Source organism: Amblyomma maculatum, unplaced genomic scaffold (assembly GCF_055883805.1).
Source record: "Amblyomma maculatum isolate TAMU_Amacu unplaced genomic scaffold, ASM5588380v1 scaffold_15, whole genome shotgun sequence".
In the NCBI taxonomy this organism is placed as follows: domain Eukaryota; kingdom Metazoa; phylum Arthropoda; class Arachnida; order Ixodida; family Ixodidae; genus Amblyomma; species Amblyomma maculatum.
The window spans coordinates 12,646,681-12,665,786 of record NW_028146740.1 but is presented as its reverse complement, the minus strand read 5'-3'; the positions used below and the strand labels follow the sequence as shown (position 1 = coordinate 12,665,786).

Below are 19,106 nucleotides of genomic sequence, written 5' to 3'. Positions count from 1 at the left end.
CATCAGGTGAGATGTGGGTGCCGCTCCCGGGCACAACGAGGACGATTCGCAGATTCAGGACAACGCAGGGGAGTGTTTTGGTCATCGCACCATCCGGCTACCAGGCCAAACAGGGTGTGGCCAACCGCCGGGAGAGCTGACCCAGTCGCTACCTGTCCTGCCTGAATCGACCCAGGTGCCATTGACGCAGGTACCATCGTCACCACCTGCTATGCAGGAGGCAGACCCCGAGAAATCCTACAAACACTCGGTGAGTGCAGTCCTGTCAACTTCTTTTGAGGAAAGCCAACCAGACAAGACCCCGCTAGTCTTGGTCAAAATGGCCGGACTGGAACTTCCAGCCCTTTTAGACACAAGGTATACGGTGTCAGTCTTTGGCAATCAGGTAAAGAATTCCTGTGAGACAAAACATGTTCGGTTGCGGAGTGTAAACACTAACCTTAGTATGGCATCGACTCACATAGTACCCGCAAACCCGCAACCTCTCAGCAGCCCGCCTAACAGTTAAAAATGGTCGAAAGATTAGACAGTGTTTCTTACACCTCCCCGGACTATCCTGGCCAGTCATACTAGGCCGTAACTTCATAGTGAAAGCAGGAATCGTGATGGATCTCAGTAAGGGCACCTACCTGTACGGCACCGGTATAGAAGCATTTCAATTCAAGACCAAGGCCGCTGAGCCACAGTCACAGTTGCTTGCCATGAACGGCCATTCGGCCAATATCACAGGAAGTGGTATTCTAACTGTTTTGCATTCCTTCCCAGGGTCACCAGCGGAAAAATGAAGAATCGAGACAGTGCTCAGGCCCTTTGCAGCAATGTTCGCGGAGGCTTCGGGGAAGGCCAACAAATAACTCACAGGATCGACACTGGCGATGCTCGTCCTATCCGATTCAATCCAAGGTCCTTGAGTGTCCACAAGCGAGCGCTGCTGGATGGGGCCCTCGACGAAACGGCGGCTACCGGTGCGGTTCTCGCGCCTAAGAAAGATGGCATACCACGGTTGTGTGTCGACTATCGACGTCTGAACGCTGTGACAGTGCAAGACTCTTACCCTTTCCCGTCAGTTGACTCTGTCATGTACTCACTTGGGTCAGCAAAATTTTTTACAACTCTTGACTGCAGTAGGGGTTTTCTGCAAATCCCCATTGACTGCTGCGACACTGAGAAAACGGCTTTCACTTGCCATCGGGGACTGTTCGAATTTGTGCGATTGACTTTCAGTTTGTGCAATTCACCTGCTACTTTTCAACGTGTAATGGATATTGTGCTGGAAGACGCTAAATTTAACTACACTATGGCCTACATGGATGACGTAGTAGTGTTCTCAGAAAGCTTAGAAGAGCATCTCCTTCATCTAACCAATGTCCTTAAATGAATGCAGAATGCGGGCATCACCATTAACCCCGGCAAGGTTCAGTTGGTGACAAGCACAATCAACCTTCTTCGTTTCATTGTGGAACAGGGCACAGTTCGCCCGGATGAAGAGAAGCTTCAGGCCATTCTGCAGCTCCCACCACCAAACAACATAAAGAGTCTCCAGCATTTCTTGGGCATGGTGGGATTCTACCGCCACTTCATTCGGAACTGAGCTGACCTAGTGCGACTCCTCCATCAGCTCCTCCGGAAAAGTGCCCGCTGGTCATGGACAGAAGCAGAACAGAGATCCTTCCGTTCACTGTCTGCAGCCATTGTGGATACTGCACGCCTGCGGCTTCCAGACCTTAACTAGACATTCACAGTACAAACGGATGCACGTGAGTATGGAATTGGTGTGGTATTGCTTCAAGAACATCAAGGAAAGCTTTGCCCATTGGCGTTTGCTAGTCATACACTGACGGGACCGGAAAGAAACTATAGTGTGACAGAGAAAGAGTGTCTCGCGATCGTGTTCGCACTAAAAAAATTTGACATGTATTTGAATGGCGCCGAATTCCCTATTCAGACCGACCACCAGGCCCTATCGTGGCTTTCAAGGTTGCAAAACCCAGCTGGTCGTCTAGCCCGCTGGTCACTCGCTCTCTAAAAGTATAATTACAGGGTAGAATACAGAGGAGGCACTTTCAACAAAGTGGCTGATGCCCTTTCCCGAGCTCCACTTCCTGGTGAGGGCGAGCAAGCACCCGCGGCCCATGCTGTGACAGCTCCTGCAGACACCTGGGGCACACTGATGTCCCGTCAACAGCTGCTCGACGCTCAGCTCTCAGACGATCAGTGCAACCAGATACGCCAAAGCCTGAACAGCGCCAACCCTGCAGGGAGCCGGGCGTCTAACGAAAGCTATGACAGCTACGTGGAAGCAGAAGATGGCTTGCTTCTGCGGCATATTCCTGCTGAGGACCCCGAAAGTGGTGAGTCCACATTTCGTGTGGTCGTTCCTAACGGCCGCCGTAAGCATTTTCTCGCAGGTCACACGTCTCGCAGGCCGCAGTGATGACAAGAAAACATATGACAAATTGTGTCGCGTCGCAACATGGCCCCGCATGAGAAGGGATGTCCTGACATATGTCCGCACTTGTCATACCTGCCAGACCACGAAGTTGAGGGGAGGGAAACCACCGGGCCTCATGCAACTTGTAGAGAGCCGATACCCATGGGAAATCGTAGCCAGTGACATAATGGGTCCCTATCTCACATCAGTGAAAGGGAAGCGCTACTTGTTAGTGATCACTGATCATTTCTTCAGGCTCCTTACCTCCTTCAGACTATGAAGGAGGCAAGGGAGAACTTGGACCTTGCCCGCCTGGAACACTGCAACCAGTACAACAAGGGAAGGTGACCTTTGGAGTTCACAGTCGGCGACAAAGTCCTTTACCGCACGCACCCACTAAGTGATGCAGTAAAAGGGTTTGCTGCTTCTCTCGCTACACGATGGGCTGGCCCTTACACAATAACAAAGCGCGTGTCTCGGCTTTCTTACTTTATCCGCCATGTGCAGGGTGATCGAGAAACCGGACCAGTAAACTTGGCCGATCTCCGAGCTTACCACGGCCGTCCATTAGCCACATAGAACCACTTGACCTACAAGGCACTATGGCTACCCATGCTCAGCGGAGACCTCCAAGGATATGCCCCACCATCAGCAGTACCAGTTCCGTCCTTATCCCGCGTTATTTTTGTTTTACGCCTTGGGAGGTGTCCCATCTTGAGAGGGGGAGAGTGCGGGTCCCCACCGCCCCTTTCAGTGTTTTAAACCGTGCGCGCTTTTTCCTGTTTGTGTCGGTGTTTGCCCGGGCAGTGCGACTACGCATGAGCGAGCTGCCTGAAGCGAGAGCGGCATGTTATTGGCACGAGACCGAGGGTAGATAAGTGCGTCGGGAGCATGGCTCGAGGTTTCTTCGCCGTGCGGCCGGACAGCGATGGGCGGCCAGGCAGCGTCCCAGACTGGCGGGATGTACAGGGACGACGGAGCGGGGTCCTGCCAGACGAAGACGGAAGCGGTGCCTACAAGAATGCCTTAGGAGTATTAGCGTGAGTGCTGCCACGCGAGAAGCAATGCTTTTGTACAGTCGTCAACGCTTTGGTCCTATTACTCGCCCTATTTGCACCGAAGTGTGTTTTGTGTTGCCGCGGTGAAGCCCTGACCCATGTTGCATTTTATTCTTCATAGTCCATTGTCGCGCACTTCGACAGCATGTTTTCAGCGGAGCTTTGTCCAATGCTGTTTCTTTTTTATTTAATACTTTTCTGTTGCTCCGGAATAAAGCGGTGTTTTTAAGAAAGACTTGGTTTTTTACTTGTCGGGCGAGACCATGGCTCGCGGACCCGTATTCCAGAAGGCGGAGCCTTCAAACTTGTACATATTTCATCATGTAAAGAGCTGTACAAAACATTTCTTCGCCTCTACTCCCTGGCTGCTCCTACTCCTCCTTCGCATCGGCTTCTCATGGTTCCACTGCGGTGTTTCACGCTTCCTTTCCTGGTTTCTGTTTATTAATCCGAGGGCACACGCCATGCCCAACCGTATGTCGGGTGCAAGGAAGGCATTGTATATCAGATCCCACTCACATGCGGTAAAGTATATGTCGGTCAGACTGGAAGATGTTTGAACGAGCGTTTGAGAGAGAACGAGCGATCGCTTGGGAAATGCACTGGATCCAATCTGCCGATTCATTGCAAGAAGTGAAAATGCATGCCTATCCTAAAAGAAACTACCGTACTGAATAAAAGTCGAGACAATCTTGCTTGTGAGTTAAAAGAAGCCTTCTTCATAAAAAGGAAAGGTCTAGATTGCGCTAGCGAACCGTCCAAAGTGCTATATCAGAGTGAGTTCTCTTTTTTAGAAGGGCGCAGCTGAATTTCGTACATGAATTTAGAATCTCAAAAAGATGTGCATGCCTGATGAGTTGAAAAATTACTATCTTTCTTGCTAAGGTGATTGGAGTATTTTTGCTTTTATAGGTTTGTCAAAAGTTTTTTTTTGTGAGTGTCAGTTTTTTTATCAATTTTTGTGATTGTCTTCATGTTCATCTGGCCCTATACAATACGTGTCATAGATCAATTTGTTTTCCGAACCATCGTTTTTAGCCTATTCATCCGATCATAACTGTTTCTTTTTATCACTTTTATGCCTGTTTTCTTTTATCGGTTTTATGGTCCTTTCACCTTGTGACGTTTGCTGCTTCTGATTAACGTCGCCACGGTGTGCTTATATATTGTGTGTTTCCCTTCAATAAAGGATCAGTTGTCAGTGAGCCCTTGTCCGTGTCTCCTTTTCTGTGAATGTGTTGTCAGCGCTTCGTCCATTTTGGAAATGCTGCACCAACTAGCCCAGCAAGAAGTTCTTGAATACCTGTCATTCACTTCTGCAGTCATGTCACAGAAAAGAATACCAACATTTTTTTCACCTGCGCCAAAGTGTCCATTGAAAACACTGAAGCCAGCAGAGGTAACTGCGTTCTTATTTATTTTTTCTTCTTTGACTTGTATGCGAGAGGACACATTGAGACGTTTTCTTAATTTTTTTGTTCTCGCTACCCGGGGGCTGGCAAGGCCAGCCATAGCGCATGCGTTTTTCTTGTGTTGCCCCGACCACCGCGCGGCGCATTTCGGTGCGCGTTCGTTTTCTCTGGCCGAGTGGTTTCTGCCTGGCAGCCCTTGGAATGCTTTCTGGCTATGGCTATTCTCGCTGAAGCGAGTGGCAGCATGAAGGTAGCTGCTGGTGCGTCCAAGGTTGCTCATCTGTGCGTTTCACAGAGAGTGTCAGCTGTCATGGAATGAGATGTGTTTATGTTCGTGCACACATGCTGCCATGGTTATTGAGTTAGCTCTCCAATGTGTTGCTATCGCGTTCATTGCTTCGCCTTTCCGGTGAAATTGTGAGTTTTTTTCTAAACAAGCCCCACAACCCTTGAAACCACACCATTTGGCCATTAAGTCATTTATTTATAAGGTATGAAAATAATTTCGACAACTTGTTTTGGTTATCATAAAAAAAAAGACTGACAGCTTCACAACTCGAAATGCCACTCATGACTGACTGACAATTTGCGGTTTTTGCGTTTGAATAATCGGTGTTTTAAAAACGAATAGGGGCACGAGCTTTGTGATAGAGTACATAAATATTTTGTAAAACTAGTGCTAAGCTCCAGTAATAGATCTGTCCTACGAATAGTTTGTATACGTCACCATAACTTGCCTGTTTAGTTTAAAAACTTTGCGCTTGTTGCTGAATTATTTTCTGTATATTTAGTTATTGCAGTCCGAAAATGTTACCCCTGACTTTCTTACCAACGCCCGTCGGATTGTCTTTCTATGCGTAAAGTTCTTCAGCTGACAGCACTCGTGGAGCTTTTTGTGCACTCCTGCATAGCCTCCGAGACTTATCTGTCTCGGAGGCTATCCTAAGTTTCTACAAATGGTGTTTAGAGCTACTGCTAACTAGAGACGCCGGCGCATGCTGGGAAATGTTGTGATTCTGGTGGTGTTGGTTTGTCAGGCACTACCATAGTGCTCCAAGAGTGCCGTCAGCCGAAGACACCATATCTGTAATTACGCAACATGTTTATTTGCCTTCTTTGACGCATTATATACAGTGACTTTGCTTAGTTGAATATATGTATTGGAGACATACGTATACTGTGAGCGCAGTGCGTGAACTTTCACCTCTTTCATCTGTATAGATCCATCATCATCATCGCTGACTGCTGCTCGGAGCGTCGCGCGCTGTGTGCCAGCTGGTTCTAGAAAAGAACAGACGTTCGTGCAAGTGCTGCCTTACAAGTGGCGGAGGTGCGATTAGTGTTCCCCACCTCTCGCTTTAGACCCACCTACTGTTCTCCCTGGAGCTCCGTTCAGGCCTTCGCTTGCGTCAACGGCCCTATGCTATGGATGAGGGCAACGGTGCTCGCTCACCCCCCGGCGTCTCCTGCTCCTACTGCGGCTGCCCCTGCCTGTACAGTCACCAGCTGCCAGCGCGATCCCCAGATCTTTGCCGGCCTTCGTGGTGAAGATGTCGACGACTGGCTCGACAACTACAACAGTGTCAGTACATTTAACCGCTGGGATGACGCTCACAAACTGCTCCACATCGCCTTTACTTGGCCGACGTCGCCAAAAACCTAGTTCCTCAATCATGAGGATGACATTGCTGACTGGCCTATATTCATGGACCAGCTAAAGAAAATTTTCGGCACTCCGGCTGGTCGCTCAGAGCCGGCAAAGAAAAAACTCGAAGCTCGTCTCCAGCAGCCCGGCGCGTCCTATATGTCATATATCAAGGACGTTCTGGCCCTTTGTCGCCGTGTCAACGCTGCTATGCCTGAACCTGAGCGTGTTCGCCACTTAATCAAGGGCATCAAAACTGCTGCTTTATATGCCTTCTTGGTTCAAAATCCGTCGTCCGTGTCTGACATCACATCTACATGTCAACGCCTGGACCAGCTACAGTCGTGCCACCTCATGCAAGACCTTAGTGATGGCGGCTCCCTCATAGATGGAAATGTGCGGTCCCTAATACGCACCATGATCCGAGAGGAGCTCTACGGCCTCACCAACCCCTCTGCTGTATCTCCAACTCTTCCGCCAGCAACCGTGAATTTGCACAGCATCATCAAAGATGAACTGACGAATTTCAACTGCACTGTGACACCTGCGCCACCTCCCATTGCCTCCCAACTTCCCTCGCCACCCCCATCGGAACCCAACCACCCTTGCCAACCTATGCCGAGATTACTTCACGCCAACCCGCCCCGCCTTCCCCGACTTGTTCGGCACCCCGTCGCTGCCATGGCACCATATCCTACAGTGCACCGTTCTGTTCCAGCCTGGCGCCCCTCCCACCCTGTGTGCTACTATTGTGGGATACGTGGCCACATTGGCCATGTCTGTCGCCGCCGCCAGCAAGACGAGCAACGGGGTTATGCTCCCTTTGAACGTGCCCGCTTGCGCCAGCCTGATGATTCTACACTGCCCTACTCAGACTTTTACTGGCGTTCTTCCACCAAGGATCCCACCAATGTTTCACGGCCCTCGCGTCCTTCCCGACGCCGATCTCCTTCGCCTTTTCGACGCACGTCACCGCTTCGTTCTGCCTCGCAACCCTTCGAACCTAGTACGGAATCGAAGCAGTTTTTGGAGGGAAAGCTGTTTTGAGTTCGAAATCTACAATTCCTCCTGGGCGACCATCGAATATGTCAGTAGCGATTGTTGAAGGAATGTATGTTGAGGCCCTCATTGACACCGGCACCGCTTATTCCGTCATGCACTTATCTCTGTGTTCTCATCTGTGCAAAGTTCTAACGCCATACATTGGTCCGCCCCTTCGTGGAGCTAATGGAACTCTTATGAAACCCACCGGCCAATGCACAGCACGTGTCCTTATCGATAACCAGCGGCATCATATTGAATTTATTGTGCTCCCCACCTGCGTTCATCACATGATCTTGGGGTGGGATTTCTTATCTTCGGCGTCCGCCCTCATTTTTTGCCGTGAGCGCCTTATTCATCTTGCGGACCCCGATATATTACCGACTTCTGATTGTTCACCACCACACGTGTTCGCAGCAGTTGATTTCGTTTTGACCCCAGGACGCGAGCAGTTGATCATAGTGGCACTGGACTACCCCTCTCGATGGCGAGGCCTTCGTTATGCCCACTCCTCGGTGGACCTCCGACGGCCTAGCTCTTGCCTCGTGCCTCACCTCCTTCACCCGTGGTTGCGCGGTGGTTGCGGTCCTCAATACAACTCTCCAGCCATTCTTACTGCCCAGAGGAGCCGCAGGTGGGTTTATTTTTGACTGCGATCCCGTTCCCCTCAACACACTTTCCAGTGCACCACCGCCTGCTGCCACGCCTCCATTTCCAACATCCTCTGCGCTCGCAGCAGCCATCAGCCCTGACCTTACATCCGAGCAGTCCACAGCTCTGCTAGACGTCCTCTTGCGGCCCCGAGAATCTTTTTATGTGTGCGCCTTAGCGTTAGGGAAGACCTCAGTCACCTCTCATCGCATAGAGACGGACGGCTCTGCTATTGTTCGACGACGGCCGTATCGCGTTTCAGCAGCAGAACGCAAAGTCATTGAGGAGCAAGTTGCTGACATGCTTGCTCGAAATGTCATCCGGCCATCCACGAGCTCTTGGTCCTCACCTGTGGTTCTCATTCGAAAAAAAAGATGGCTCAGTCCGCTTCTGCGTGGAATACCGGGCACTTAACAAGATCACGCGCAAGGACATTTACCCTTTGCCTCGCATTGAAGACACATTAGACTGTCTCCAAGGCGCTGAGTATTTCTCCAGTTTCGGCCTTCGCTCGGGATACTGGCAAATTCCTATGCACGATGCAGACAAGGACAAGACTGCCTTTTCTACCCCCGACGGTCTCTACGAATTTAACGTGATGCCTTTCGGACTCCGCAATGCGCTGGCCACCTTTGAGCGTATGATTGATAGCGTGCTTCGTGGCATGAAATGGAAAACATACCTATGTTATCTCGACGACATCATTGTCTTTTCATCGAACTTCGCTCAGCACTTACAGTGTCTCACTGAAGTCCTCATGTCCCTTGCCCAGGCAGGGCTTCAGCTGAATACCAAGAAATGCCACTTTGCCAGTAAGGCCATCAAAGTACTCGGTCATGTCGTAAGTAATACCCCAGTCACATGGGCAAGTTTAGTGACACTTTCACGAAGTGCACTTACATAGGAAGAGTGACACTTTCGGTGCTCACTGTCACATGGCAAAATCAAGTATCATTTTGAAATGACGGCAGTGCCGATGCGGATGCTGCACCCCTACGTGGAAAATAATTAGTTTTCATGAAAATACCTTAAAATTTAATTTTATTGCAAGTACAATTACCCTAAGGTAATATTCAGTTTATTTGTGCATTTGAGTGCATTTGAATTTTCACTTAAAAAGCATCGCGATGTCGCACGCGCTTTTCGCTAACATGCATGGATACTGCTGTTTACATGCAAAATCGGCCTCGTTTATGATACATAGTTACGCTGCTAACTGCGGTTATCGTGAACGTAGCAACTGCGACTTTGATTTGCATCGTTAACCGAGAAAATGCCGGTAGCGCCTATGTATGGAAAGGAGTCACTGGTGTTCGAGCGCGAAAAGTGCACGAGTTGTATGATTCAGAGCAGCGTGCATTTTTTCACACGAAATCATGTCCGACGGCGCTTCTAAGCAGTCTAAAATGTCCAGCGGCGCAGCACCCACGCACGGCAGCATCATCACGTCTTCACAGCGTTTGCTTGGCGTGTAGTTGTACACAACGTCGAAAAAGGTCCAATTTCCGCAGCATCACGAAAGTAGGCGAGAAGTTCGCAGCGTTCACAGTAGTGGATGCTACTAGCTTTCCGCTGTAGTGCCGCCAGTGAGCGCCGTGAATGGCAGAGTGCACGGGGCAAGTGCGCTCCTCCGTGGTCGTCGCTAGGCCTATAGTTTGCTTCGCATTGAAGTAGTGGGTGGCGCTTTCGTATGGCCAGCCTAATAGTATATATGGCTCACTTGTGGCACTGCCTTGAGAGAAATGAGAATAATGAGAAAAATGTGCAATTCAAATCGACGATGCCTTAGGAGCGTAGCTAGCGTATGCGTGTACTACAAGGGTGAGCCGTGCCGCGCCGCCGGCGATTTGTTCATTAACATCTAATCATTTCGAACGGTTTTTCTCTAGGTGCAAAAGGTTTTGCACAATTTTGCATTTCCTGAGACAAGTGGGGCTGAAAAGCCGTTTCATACCTTTGCGTTTTTCTTTACAACTTAAACATCGTTGCAGCTATTTATAAACCAAATGTACCATTCGAAAGCAGAGAAAATAAGCTTTACAAAGATATTAAAACCATATTTATAAACTAAACAAGTGAGGCACAGTAGACATATGAATATCACCAAAAATGTCGTCTCTTCACCACTGGAGTAGGACTGCCACCTTAAGTGCTCATACTTGTGGTGACTGTCCATCCGTTCCATCCAAAGTCTGGAAGAAGCAGTAGAAGAAGGAGAAGAAAAAGTCGTGGGAGGTGGTAGCTGGCAGCTGACATGGCCATACTGGACGTAGGGCTTCCTGAAATTACGTTTGGCAGGAGCTGCCAACTCTTTCATATGGGAGGGTGATATCACAATCAGCTTGCCAAAACCCTTGCATTCACATTATCCCTAGGCCACATAGACAAGTTCATGTGGCTCGGTTAAAGCGGGGCTTTCCATGTTGGCTGGTAGCTTATGCTATCGCGTCATCACGAAGGTGGGAGGAAAAAGAGAAAGAGGTGCCGTAGTGGTGTGCTTCGGACCATTGCACGATAGAGACTCGCCTCATTGCAGTTTACTGATCCAAAGCCCCCTAGAATTCTTTTTGTTCATGCTCGCTGTCATCAGATGCGGCTTTATGATTTCCTTCGTTGTGAAAGATGCTTCGAGATATATATCTCAAAGGATTCCAGCCACGCACGTCTGTTTCTACAATGTTCCAGGTTATGCTAGCCATCATTTGCAGTTTTATCTATATGTTTCTTCATCACCATTAAATTGAGCGCTGATGAGTAAAATGGGCATTCTCTGTTCGACGACCAGCAAGCATGCTTGTTGCAATCGCCACTGCCAAGTTGCTTAGTTCTTTTGCAGGCACAAGTCAGCCCAATAAAGAGTTTATTCCAGTGAATTTCAAGCCTCCTCATTTGTCGCCAACTTCATTGTCAACACTACGTGACAATATCAGACCAGATAAAATCGACCGATGGATAAACCTACTGCTTGTTGTTCCCCTCAGCCTGTCCGCTCTAACTCTGTGACACCAACATTTTGTGCACCAGGACTTGGGTGTTACTCTTAAAAACTGCAATGTGGTTGAGTCTGGGCATGTAGTGAGGAATGTGATTTTAATGTTTATGACTCGTTACAGGTGCAGCGGGACACAAAACCCAGATGCTTCCCCAATCGCAAGGCTACACGGGTCCAAGCAAGGAAGGTAGACTGGAAGATGGGGCTTTGGCAGGAGGTGCCTTTGCTCTTGTGTCAAGAAAATGGAACCCAAGGTAGAATAGAGAAACGAAAGATGGCAGCAGCAGCAGTTAAGCTACTCACCCAGGGCCTTGACTGCCTCGACATGCCGCTCCGGACACATGCTGGCTGTGAATTCAAATACGGCCGGGGAGGTCATCACCACAGACAGGCCGTGAGGCTGCACAAAAAGGTCACACTCACTTCTTTTTCATTTCTTAATGACCTCCCTCTGGAGGTACTCGTAAAGGGTGGGGTTACAGATATATATAAAAAATACAAGTACAGATCATTCTCTTTAAAAATGAATTTTTAAAAATAACTTTTTGAAAAGCACCCAGAAAATATGGCAGTCTGAAAATACCGATTCATACTAAAAACAATCACTTTATTTATTAAGCGGTTTGAAAAACTGGTTAGTCTGTTTCTATGGCAAAATTGCACAACATTATGATTGATGCGATGCTCAAAGAGGTGCCGGAAACTAACAAACCAGCTCGGGCTGAGCATCGCTACTGCCACATGGCTCTAAGTCAAAGTGGCAGTGGTTGCTGTTTTCACAGATGCGGTGGAAGTTATCTGCTGTGCATGTTGGTTAAAAAAAAGAAAATGATGCAGTCTAACGAGCTCCAGCAACCATGGAGTTGGAACGCTCTTAGAATGTATACCTTTTTTGGACATCAGGTTTATTTATTTATTTACTTATTTAAAATACCCTCAGGGCCATATGGCATACAACAAACATAACAATACGAGCATAATGTCAGATGTTCCTGGTTATATAATTTTAGCTAATGCATTCATGGAACAAACTGTTGTCATTGATTAGTGCCAGTGATCAGGGAAGATGATTCCACTCGTCAGACTTATGTGGTAAAAACAAACGAAAGCAGGTTTTCATTCTGCAGAAAGGTACTCCAACTATGTGTGAGTGATCCATTCGTAGTGACACGTACTGTGGCGGTGAAATAAATTCTCTCAGATGAGAATGATGAAAAGTTTCATGAAAAAGGCAAAGATGAAGTTTTCTGCATGTTTAGTTGGGACACCTGGTATACAGCAGACCAAAGTAAAATCAGCCTCTGTTGTCGGTTCGCAGCGGACACTTTTCGATGCACTAGACAGACGGGCAATTTTTTTTTCCCCTCCGTGCTCATGTCTGCGATGAACACCTTGAGTGAGTTGCATGCTTTCCAGCGGCGTGCATGCCTACAGCACAATCAGCACACGCTGCATCGGATCATGCAGCATGTGCATAAAGGCAGGTCACAGTAGCATGTTGCGCTATTCTGTAATGACTATAACTCCCGATAAATGAAACATGGGGGGCGGCGAAGCTTATAAAGCTGATTTTTGAAAAGTGATTCTTTTCAAATTCATGGAGTTTTTGGATTGTTCAATTATTCAGACTATTTCTTGGGTACCACAGAGCCCCCCCCCCCCCCCCCTCCCTCCCCCTTTAAAAAAAAAAAAAGGCCAGTATACGATTTCCTTTTTTTTTTCAGTCAGGACTGGGGAACAGCTAACTGCTGTGCGGTAGTAACGATGCATGTAGTAAACATTTCATTGAGTTCATCTACACTAAGGCTGCCTAAGAATAATTTTTCTAGCGTTACTTTCTATGAAAGTGTATCCCAGCTAGCCAAATGCATTTTACAACGACGTGGTTTGTGTACGATGATGGAAGGTGAGGATGTTAAAGTGATGATGACAGGAAGATGATCGCTCCCATGTGGGGCGTCCAGAACATCCTCTTAAAATTTGTAAATATAGGCGGCAAACTTAGAGACAGGTCTAAACCCTAAATTTAGCAAAGAAATAATATTAGAGGTGTAAACAAGAAGAGGACATTGCGCCGATACAAATGACAATGCAGGCTTCTTTGCCATCACCTGACGGGCTCACTTGAAGCTTGAGCTGCCTTGGTTGGACCCTAAATCATGCTTCGCAACACCGGTCGCCATTTCAAGTTCTTCGGACAACCCATTAAACCCCTCTTCAGTGATAATAAAAGCCTCTAAAATCTGATGTCTGGGGTTAGTTTGCCACTTACAGAAAAATTGGAATTTGCATCAAAATCTCCAACTATTAGGTATGGCTCTGGTAATTGGATTAAAAAGTCTTTGAACTCATGCAGAGTTAGAGGGTTCTAACTAACCGAGTACACCATAATAGTTTTGTATGACAGAAAGGTGACTACTAAGGCTTCAAGTCTTGTGTTTGGTTTCAGCTCACAAGCTGTTATACCACTTTTTACTATGATTGCTACCCCTCCTGAAGGCCTACTTCTTTGCTCTTGGCTGCAACAGAAGATGTTACAATTTTTGTTCATGTGTTTGGAGCCTAAATTCGCTTCCTGCAAGCAGAAAGCTACGGGGGAGAAATCTTACCCAACTCGTTTAAACCTCCAGTTCCAATGTATATCAAGAAAGCAATCTTGAAAGAAAGGAAACTATGTAAGCTTATCAGGTGGTATAATTCCACAGAGCTGCCTTGGCATGCCATCGCCTCTTTGAAGGTGTTTAGTGTTTTAAGACATTGTCGACAATGTGGGACCTACAGCCCGTTTTGGGAATGGTAGAGCCCTGTGAGCCACTTCCACCGGGGTCATGGATGGCACCACCTCAGAGGTTCACTTTGTGTAGCCTGGGGAGGAGGTTCCCTGTCTCATCAGCGAGGCTTGGTTGTGCTGTGAATTGAAATGGACTCATTGTCAGGTTTTACTGGTTCTGTGCCCCTTTGTATGTTGTTTTCAGTGTGAGGATCTGTTCTTTATTTCTACACGTTGGACATGCTCTGGATTATATGGGGCGGTCCTCCCCACAGTTTGTGCAGCGTGGCATTGTGGGGCAGTTGTCAGAGAGAGATGACTGGTAGACGTGCATTTGGCACAAGTGGGCTCGGCGGCACCACGGAAATGGAGCGCCCTAACTGTCTTCACTTCGTTACGCAGTTCACCCCACTTTCCTGGTCCTGGCTGCTTTCTGTCCTCGGAGTGCTGTCCACCTGCACACCATCCACTGTCAACGCTTTGCCTGTGCTTCCGTCTGCGCATGCCTTTGCGGGTACGGAACAGCAGCTGCCAGATCACGTTCCGAGAGCCAAGTGCGAGCCATTGCCTGCAAGCGCGGATACCTGGTTTCCGCCTCAGTATCTACAAAGTCCCTGGCCATCATCACTGCTATCTGAGACAATCACCGCGCCCTCCCCTGGATTCGGCCATATAAAGCCCGACCAAACCATCGCGGCGCTTAGTGGGCTCGGCGGCACCACGGAAATGGAGCACCCTAACTGTCTTCACTTCGTTACGCAGTTCACCCCACTTTCCTGGTCCTGGCTGCTTTCTGTCCTCGGAGTGCTGTCCACCTGCACACCATCCACTGTCAACGCTTTGCCTGTGCTTCCGTCTGCGCATGCCTTTGCAGGTACGGAACAGCAGCTGCCAGATCATGTTCCGAGAGCCAAGTGCAAGCCATTGCCTGCAAGCGCGGATACCTGGTTTCCGCCTCAGTATCTACAAAGTCCCAGGCCATCATCACTGCTATCTGAGACAATCGCCGCGCCCTCCCCTGGATTCGGCCATATAAAGCCCGACCAAACCATCGCGGCGCTTAGTGGGCTCGGCGGCACCACGGAAATGGAGCGCCCTAACTGTCTTCACTTCGTCACGCAGGTAATGAATTGCCATAGCCTTTACGCTAAGCGCTCCAGTGACCGCTGTCTCTTTGTGCTGCCGGGCCCACGGCGATCTTTAACAATATTTTATGAGTGTTCATACATGCTGCTGAAACTACTTCTGCTCGCCGGTGATGTAGAAACGAACCCTGGTCCTGACCCTACAACTGAAATACTTGCCGCGCTTACAGCTTTACAATGCGGGCAGTCAACTATACTTGAGCAATTAGGCTCTATCAAGTCAACCCTGGCAGTCCACGAGAAAGCTTTCGCGGACCTAACCACTAGGCTTTCGAAGATTGAGTGTGACTTCCAGTCTATCTCAGATGCAAAGTCTCAGATTGACAACATTCAAAGTGCTACCGCTAATTGCTCAGCTCAGGTATCTGCTCTGACTGCTCGCATTGACGACCTTGAAAACATGTCCCGTCGAAGCAATTTAGTGTTCTATGGGCTCAAAGATGCACAAAACGAAACTTGGAGTGAATCCGAAAAATTGGTAACAGATCTTTGTATAGAGCGGCTCAGCATAACCCTTGAAAGTGAGGATATTGAGCGAGCGCATCGTATAGGCACATTCAGTGACGGAAAACAGCGCCCGATCATAGTAAAATTCTTGCATTTCAAAGACAAAGAACGCATTTTATCTTCAGCCTATAAGCTAAAATCCACCGATTACGCAATTAGTGAAGATTTCTCTGCTAACACCCGTCTCGCCCGTAAACGCCTTATTGAATTTGCGAAAGCTAACCACATGTCTTACAAACTGCGTCACAATAAACTAATTTCTAATGGTAAAACCTACATCTTTGACCACGCAGCCGGGAATGTTCTTGAACGTAAGTCATAGCAGCTACCAGTTCTCAGGAAACCCAAAAATGATCATCTATCACTTCTTTACACTAACATTCACAGTATGGTACCCAAACGTGAATCCTTGTGTAGATCATCTATCACTTCTTTACACTAACATTCACAGTATGGTACCCAAACGTGAATCCTTGTGTAGTCTTATCAGTTCTTCGTCTAGTAACATCGTTTTACTAACTGAAACACGGTTAAGTTCCTCTATATCGGATTCTGAAATCATGCCTGATTTACCCGAGTTTCATATATTCAGGAAGGACAGACCTGACGGCTGCCGTGGCGGTGGTGTTCTGATCGCTGCCAAACGCTCCCTAAATTGTTCTATTATTAACATAGTCACTTCGTTGGAAATGATTTGGGTGTGCTGCCATGCTTCGTCTCCCCGCGTACTCATAGGTGTATGTTATCGACCACCTGATATGGACAGTTTCTTTATAACACTGTTTCATGAAGCGCTTGAGTCGCTTATCTCTTCTTACCCCAACACCCCTATCTTACTTTTCGGCGATTTCAATTTTCCGTCCATAGACTGGAACGATATGGCCCAAACCCTAATGAAAAGTCATGTATCTAGCGAATTCCTAAACACATGCCTAACTTTCGGTCTGACTCAAATGGTTTCTGAGCCGACCCGCACTACTAATCATTCAGCTAGCATTCTCGGCCTTGTGTTTACTCACCCTGAGGCAATCTGCACTCCTTCGTATATTACGGGCATTAGTGACCACGTTGTAGTTCATACTACTTTCTCTGCCAGCTTTCCCCAAATCCCCAAATCCAAAAAAATACTAACACTGTACGACAAAGGTGACTACATTAGCATGAATCGTGACCTCCTTGCATTCTATAACGACTTCGCTTCTACGTATCCCTCACGTTCTGTTGAGTCGAACTGGTCTCTCTTCAAATCGGAAATGTTGCGCTTGATAAGACTTTACATCCCTACCATCAGTATAACAGAACGAACACGCTCGCCTTGGTTTAATACAACATTAAAACGTTTAAATAACAAGAAAAAACGCCTTTTCTGTTCTGCCAAGTTATCTAATACTAAATGTGCATGGGACAAATACCACACCATTGCTAAGCAATACTCCGATCTTACTGCCGAAACTAAACGCCAGTTCTTTTCCAATACCCTCCCTGAAATGTTACGAGCCAACCCAAAGCGCTTCTGGAAAACAATTAACCCTGACAAAAAACTAATATTTCACTATGTGACAGTAGCGGCTCGTCAGTAGGCGTATCTGACGTGTCCCATGTATTAAACTACACATTCTGTTCAGTTTTTACTAACGAAGAGTCTCATGATGTTCCCAGCCTCCCACCATTGCCACATCCACCAATGGACAGCATCGCATTCAACCCGCATGGTATTGTTAATATTATTGATTCGCTAAAATGTTCATCTTCCTGTGGTATTGATGAAATTACTTCCAAAGTATTGAAAAACACTAAACATGTTTCCAGTCTTATTCTTTCACTCATTTTTCAGCAATCTTTTGATACTGGCTCCGTTCCACTTGACTGGCGAATAGGGAAGGTCATTCCAATCTTCAAAAAAGGTGACCCATCATCGCCAGGTAATTATCGACCCATTTCACTAACCAGTGTATGCTCTAAAATCATGGAGCACATCATATACTCTAATGTCGCTACATTTCTAACTTCAGTTAACTTCTTCCATCCAAACCAGCATGGATTCCGGAAAGGCCACTCATGTGAAACCCAACTAGCTTTGTTCCTGCATGATATTCATTCCAATCTAGACTGCAATATCCCAACTGATGCTTTATTTTTGGACTTTGAGAAAGCATTTGATAAAGTACCCCATTCCCGCCTCTTACTCAAACTGTCAGTTTTAAATCTTCACCCGCTTGTCTTCAACTGGATCCGAAGCTTTTTAACAGACCGCATGCAATTCGTTTTCGCTAACGGCTTCTCATCTACTTACTCGCATGTTCTTTCAGGAGTACCTCAAGGCACAGTCCTGGGCCCATTACTTTTCTTAATATTGTCACGTCTCGACAGAACGCCAAGGAGGGTCGAAATATAAGACGGTTTGATTATTGGCCTAGAACGAGTCTTGCGATCAAGCTTCCTCCTTCTTCTTTCAGCTCGCGCTTGTGTTGCCACAGTCGTCATCTTTTGCGTCGTCTTCTATGCGGCATTTGCCCCCCTCCTTAGGAAGCATCGTCCCGATAAGAACAAAAGGAAGTAGGAGGTTAAGGTCAGACTGAGTGGTATGGCTTCATACGCACGACGTGGACGACGTCAGCTTGGTGCTGGCGTCGCTTTGATGTCGACACCCCGTCTGGCATCACCTCATAAGTGACGTCGGTTAAACGTCGCTGAACAACATAGGGTCCAAAGTATCGTCGTATTCCTCACTGTTTCCATGAGGGCCCCTGACGACTGAGCCTTCGTAGTCATAATTTGCTGCAGCTCCTCAAGGACAATGCCTCTAATGATGCCTCGAAGAGTGGTCGTATCTGTAGCAGTCAGCGCCGCCGCAGTCGTCGGGGCACAGTTGACCGGTCGGTTGTACTGGCGGCACCGGTCTTGGAGGGCTCGTTCGATAGCCGTAGCGTCCTTAACAAACTCACTCACGGTTTTAGGGGGGTTGCGGACCAAGCCGGCAAACACCTGTTCTTTGACGCCATGCATGAGATGCCGTAGCTTCTTTGGTTCACTCATATCAGGGTCGGCACGGCGAAAAAGGCGAGCCATGTCTTCCGCAAACATAGCCACGCTCTCATTCGGCTTCTGGATGCGCACTTCAAGCAGGCGCAGCGCATTTTCTCGTCGATCCGTTCTCGCAAAAGTATCTACCAGCTGGCGGCGGAAGTCATTCCATATGGATAAGCTGGTCTCGTGGTTTTCAAACCAAGTTCTAGCATTATCCTGAAGGGCAAAATAAACATTGGACAGCTTCTGGTCTGCGCTCCATTGATTGATTTTGGCCACTCGCTCAAACTGGTCAAGCCAGTCCTCGACATCTTCAAAAGCGTCCCCGCGAAAGCACTCTGGTACCTTGGTGTTCTGAAGAGTCACCGGCGTAAGGTTGGTATGTGCCATGGCTTGGGGGACCTGACGAACTTGGGTGTTTGAAGAA

The 19,106-nt window shown here is 47.8% G+C and overlaps 2 protein-coding genes across 9 annotated transcripts in view; one reads left to right on the top strand and one right to left on the bottom strand.

Moving 5' to 3' along the window:
• The window catches only part of T3dh (Type III alcohol dehydrogenase), a 175,513-nt gene that overhangs the window by 27,144 nt on the left and 129,263 nt on the right, over positions 1-19,106 (bottom strand). For 7 of the 8 annotated variants that reach the window (XM_084586246.1, XM_084586242.1, XM_084586243.1 and 4 more), the window contains one exon: positions 11,534-11,630. In XM_084586246.1, coding sequence (XP_084442372.1) covers positions 11,534-11,630 — 97 coding nt within the window. Of the gene's footprint in view, positions 1-10,316; positions 10,431-11,533; positions 11,631-19,106 lie in introns of those variants that run through there. The other variant, XM_084586248.1, reaches the window with a different exon arrangement.
• On the top strand, positions 14,366-15,974 carry LOC146172054 (uncharacterized). The gene has a single exon (XM_084586207.1). The coding sequence runs from the start codon at positions 14,367-14,369 to the stop codon at positions 15,972-15,974; it is 1,608 nt and encodes a 535-aa protein (XP_084442333.1). The 5' UTR covers position 14,366.

Coding starts and splice junctions, on each gene's coding strand:
- LOC146172054 (XM_084586207.1), top strand. CDS start 14,367: ATGGAGCGCCCTAACTGTCTTCACTTCGTTACGCAGTTCACCCCACTT.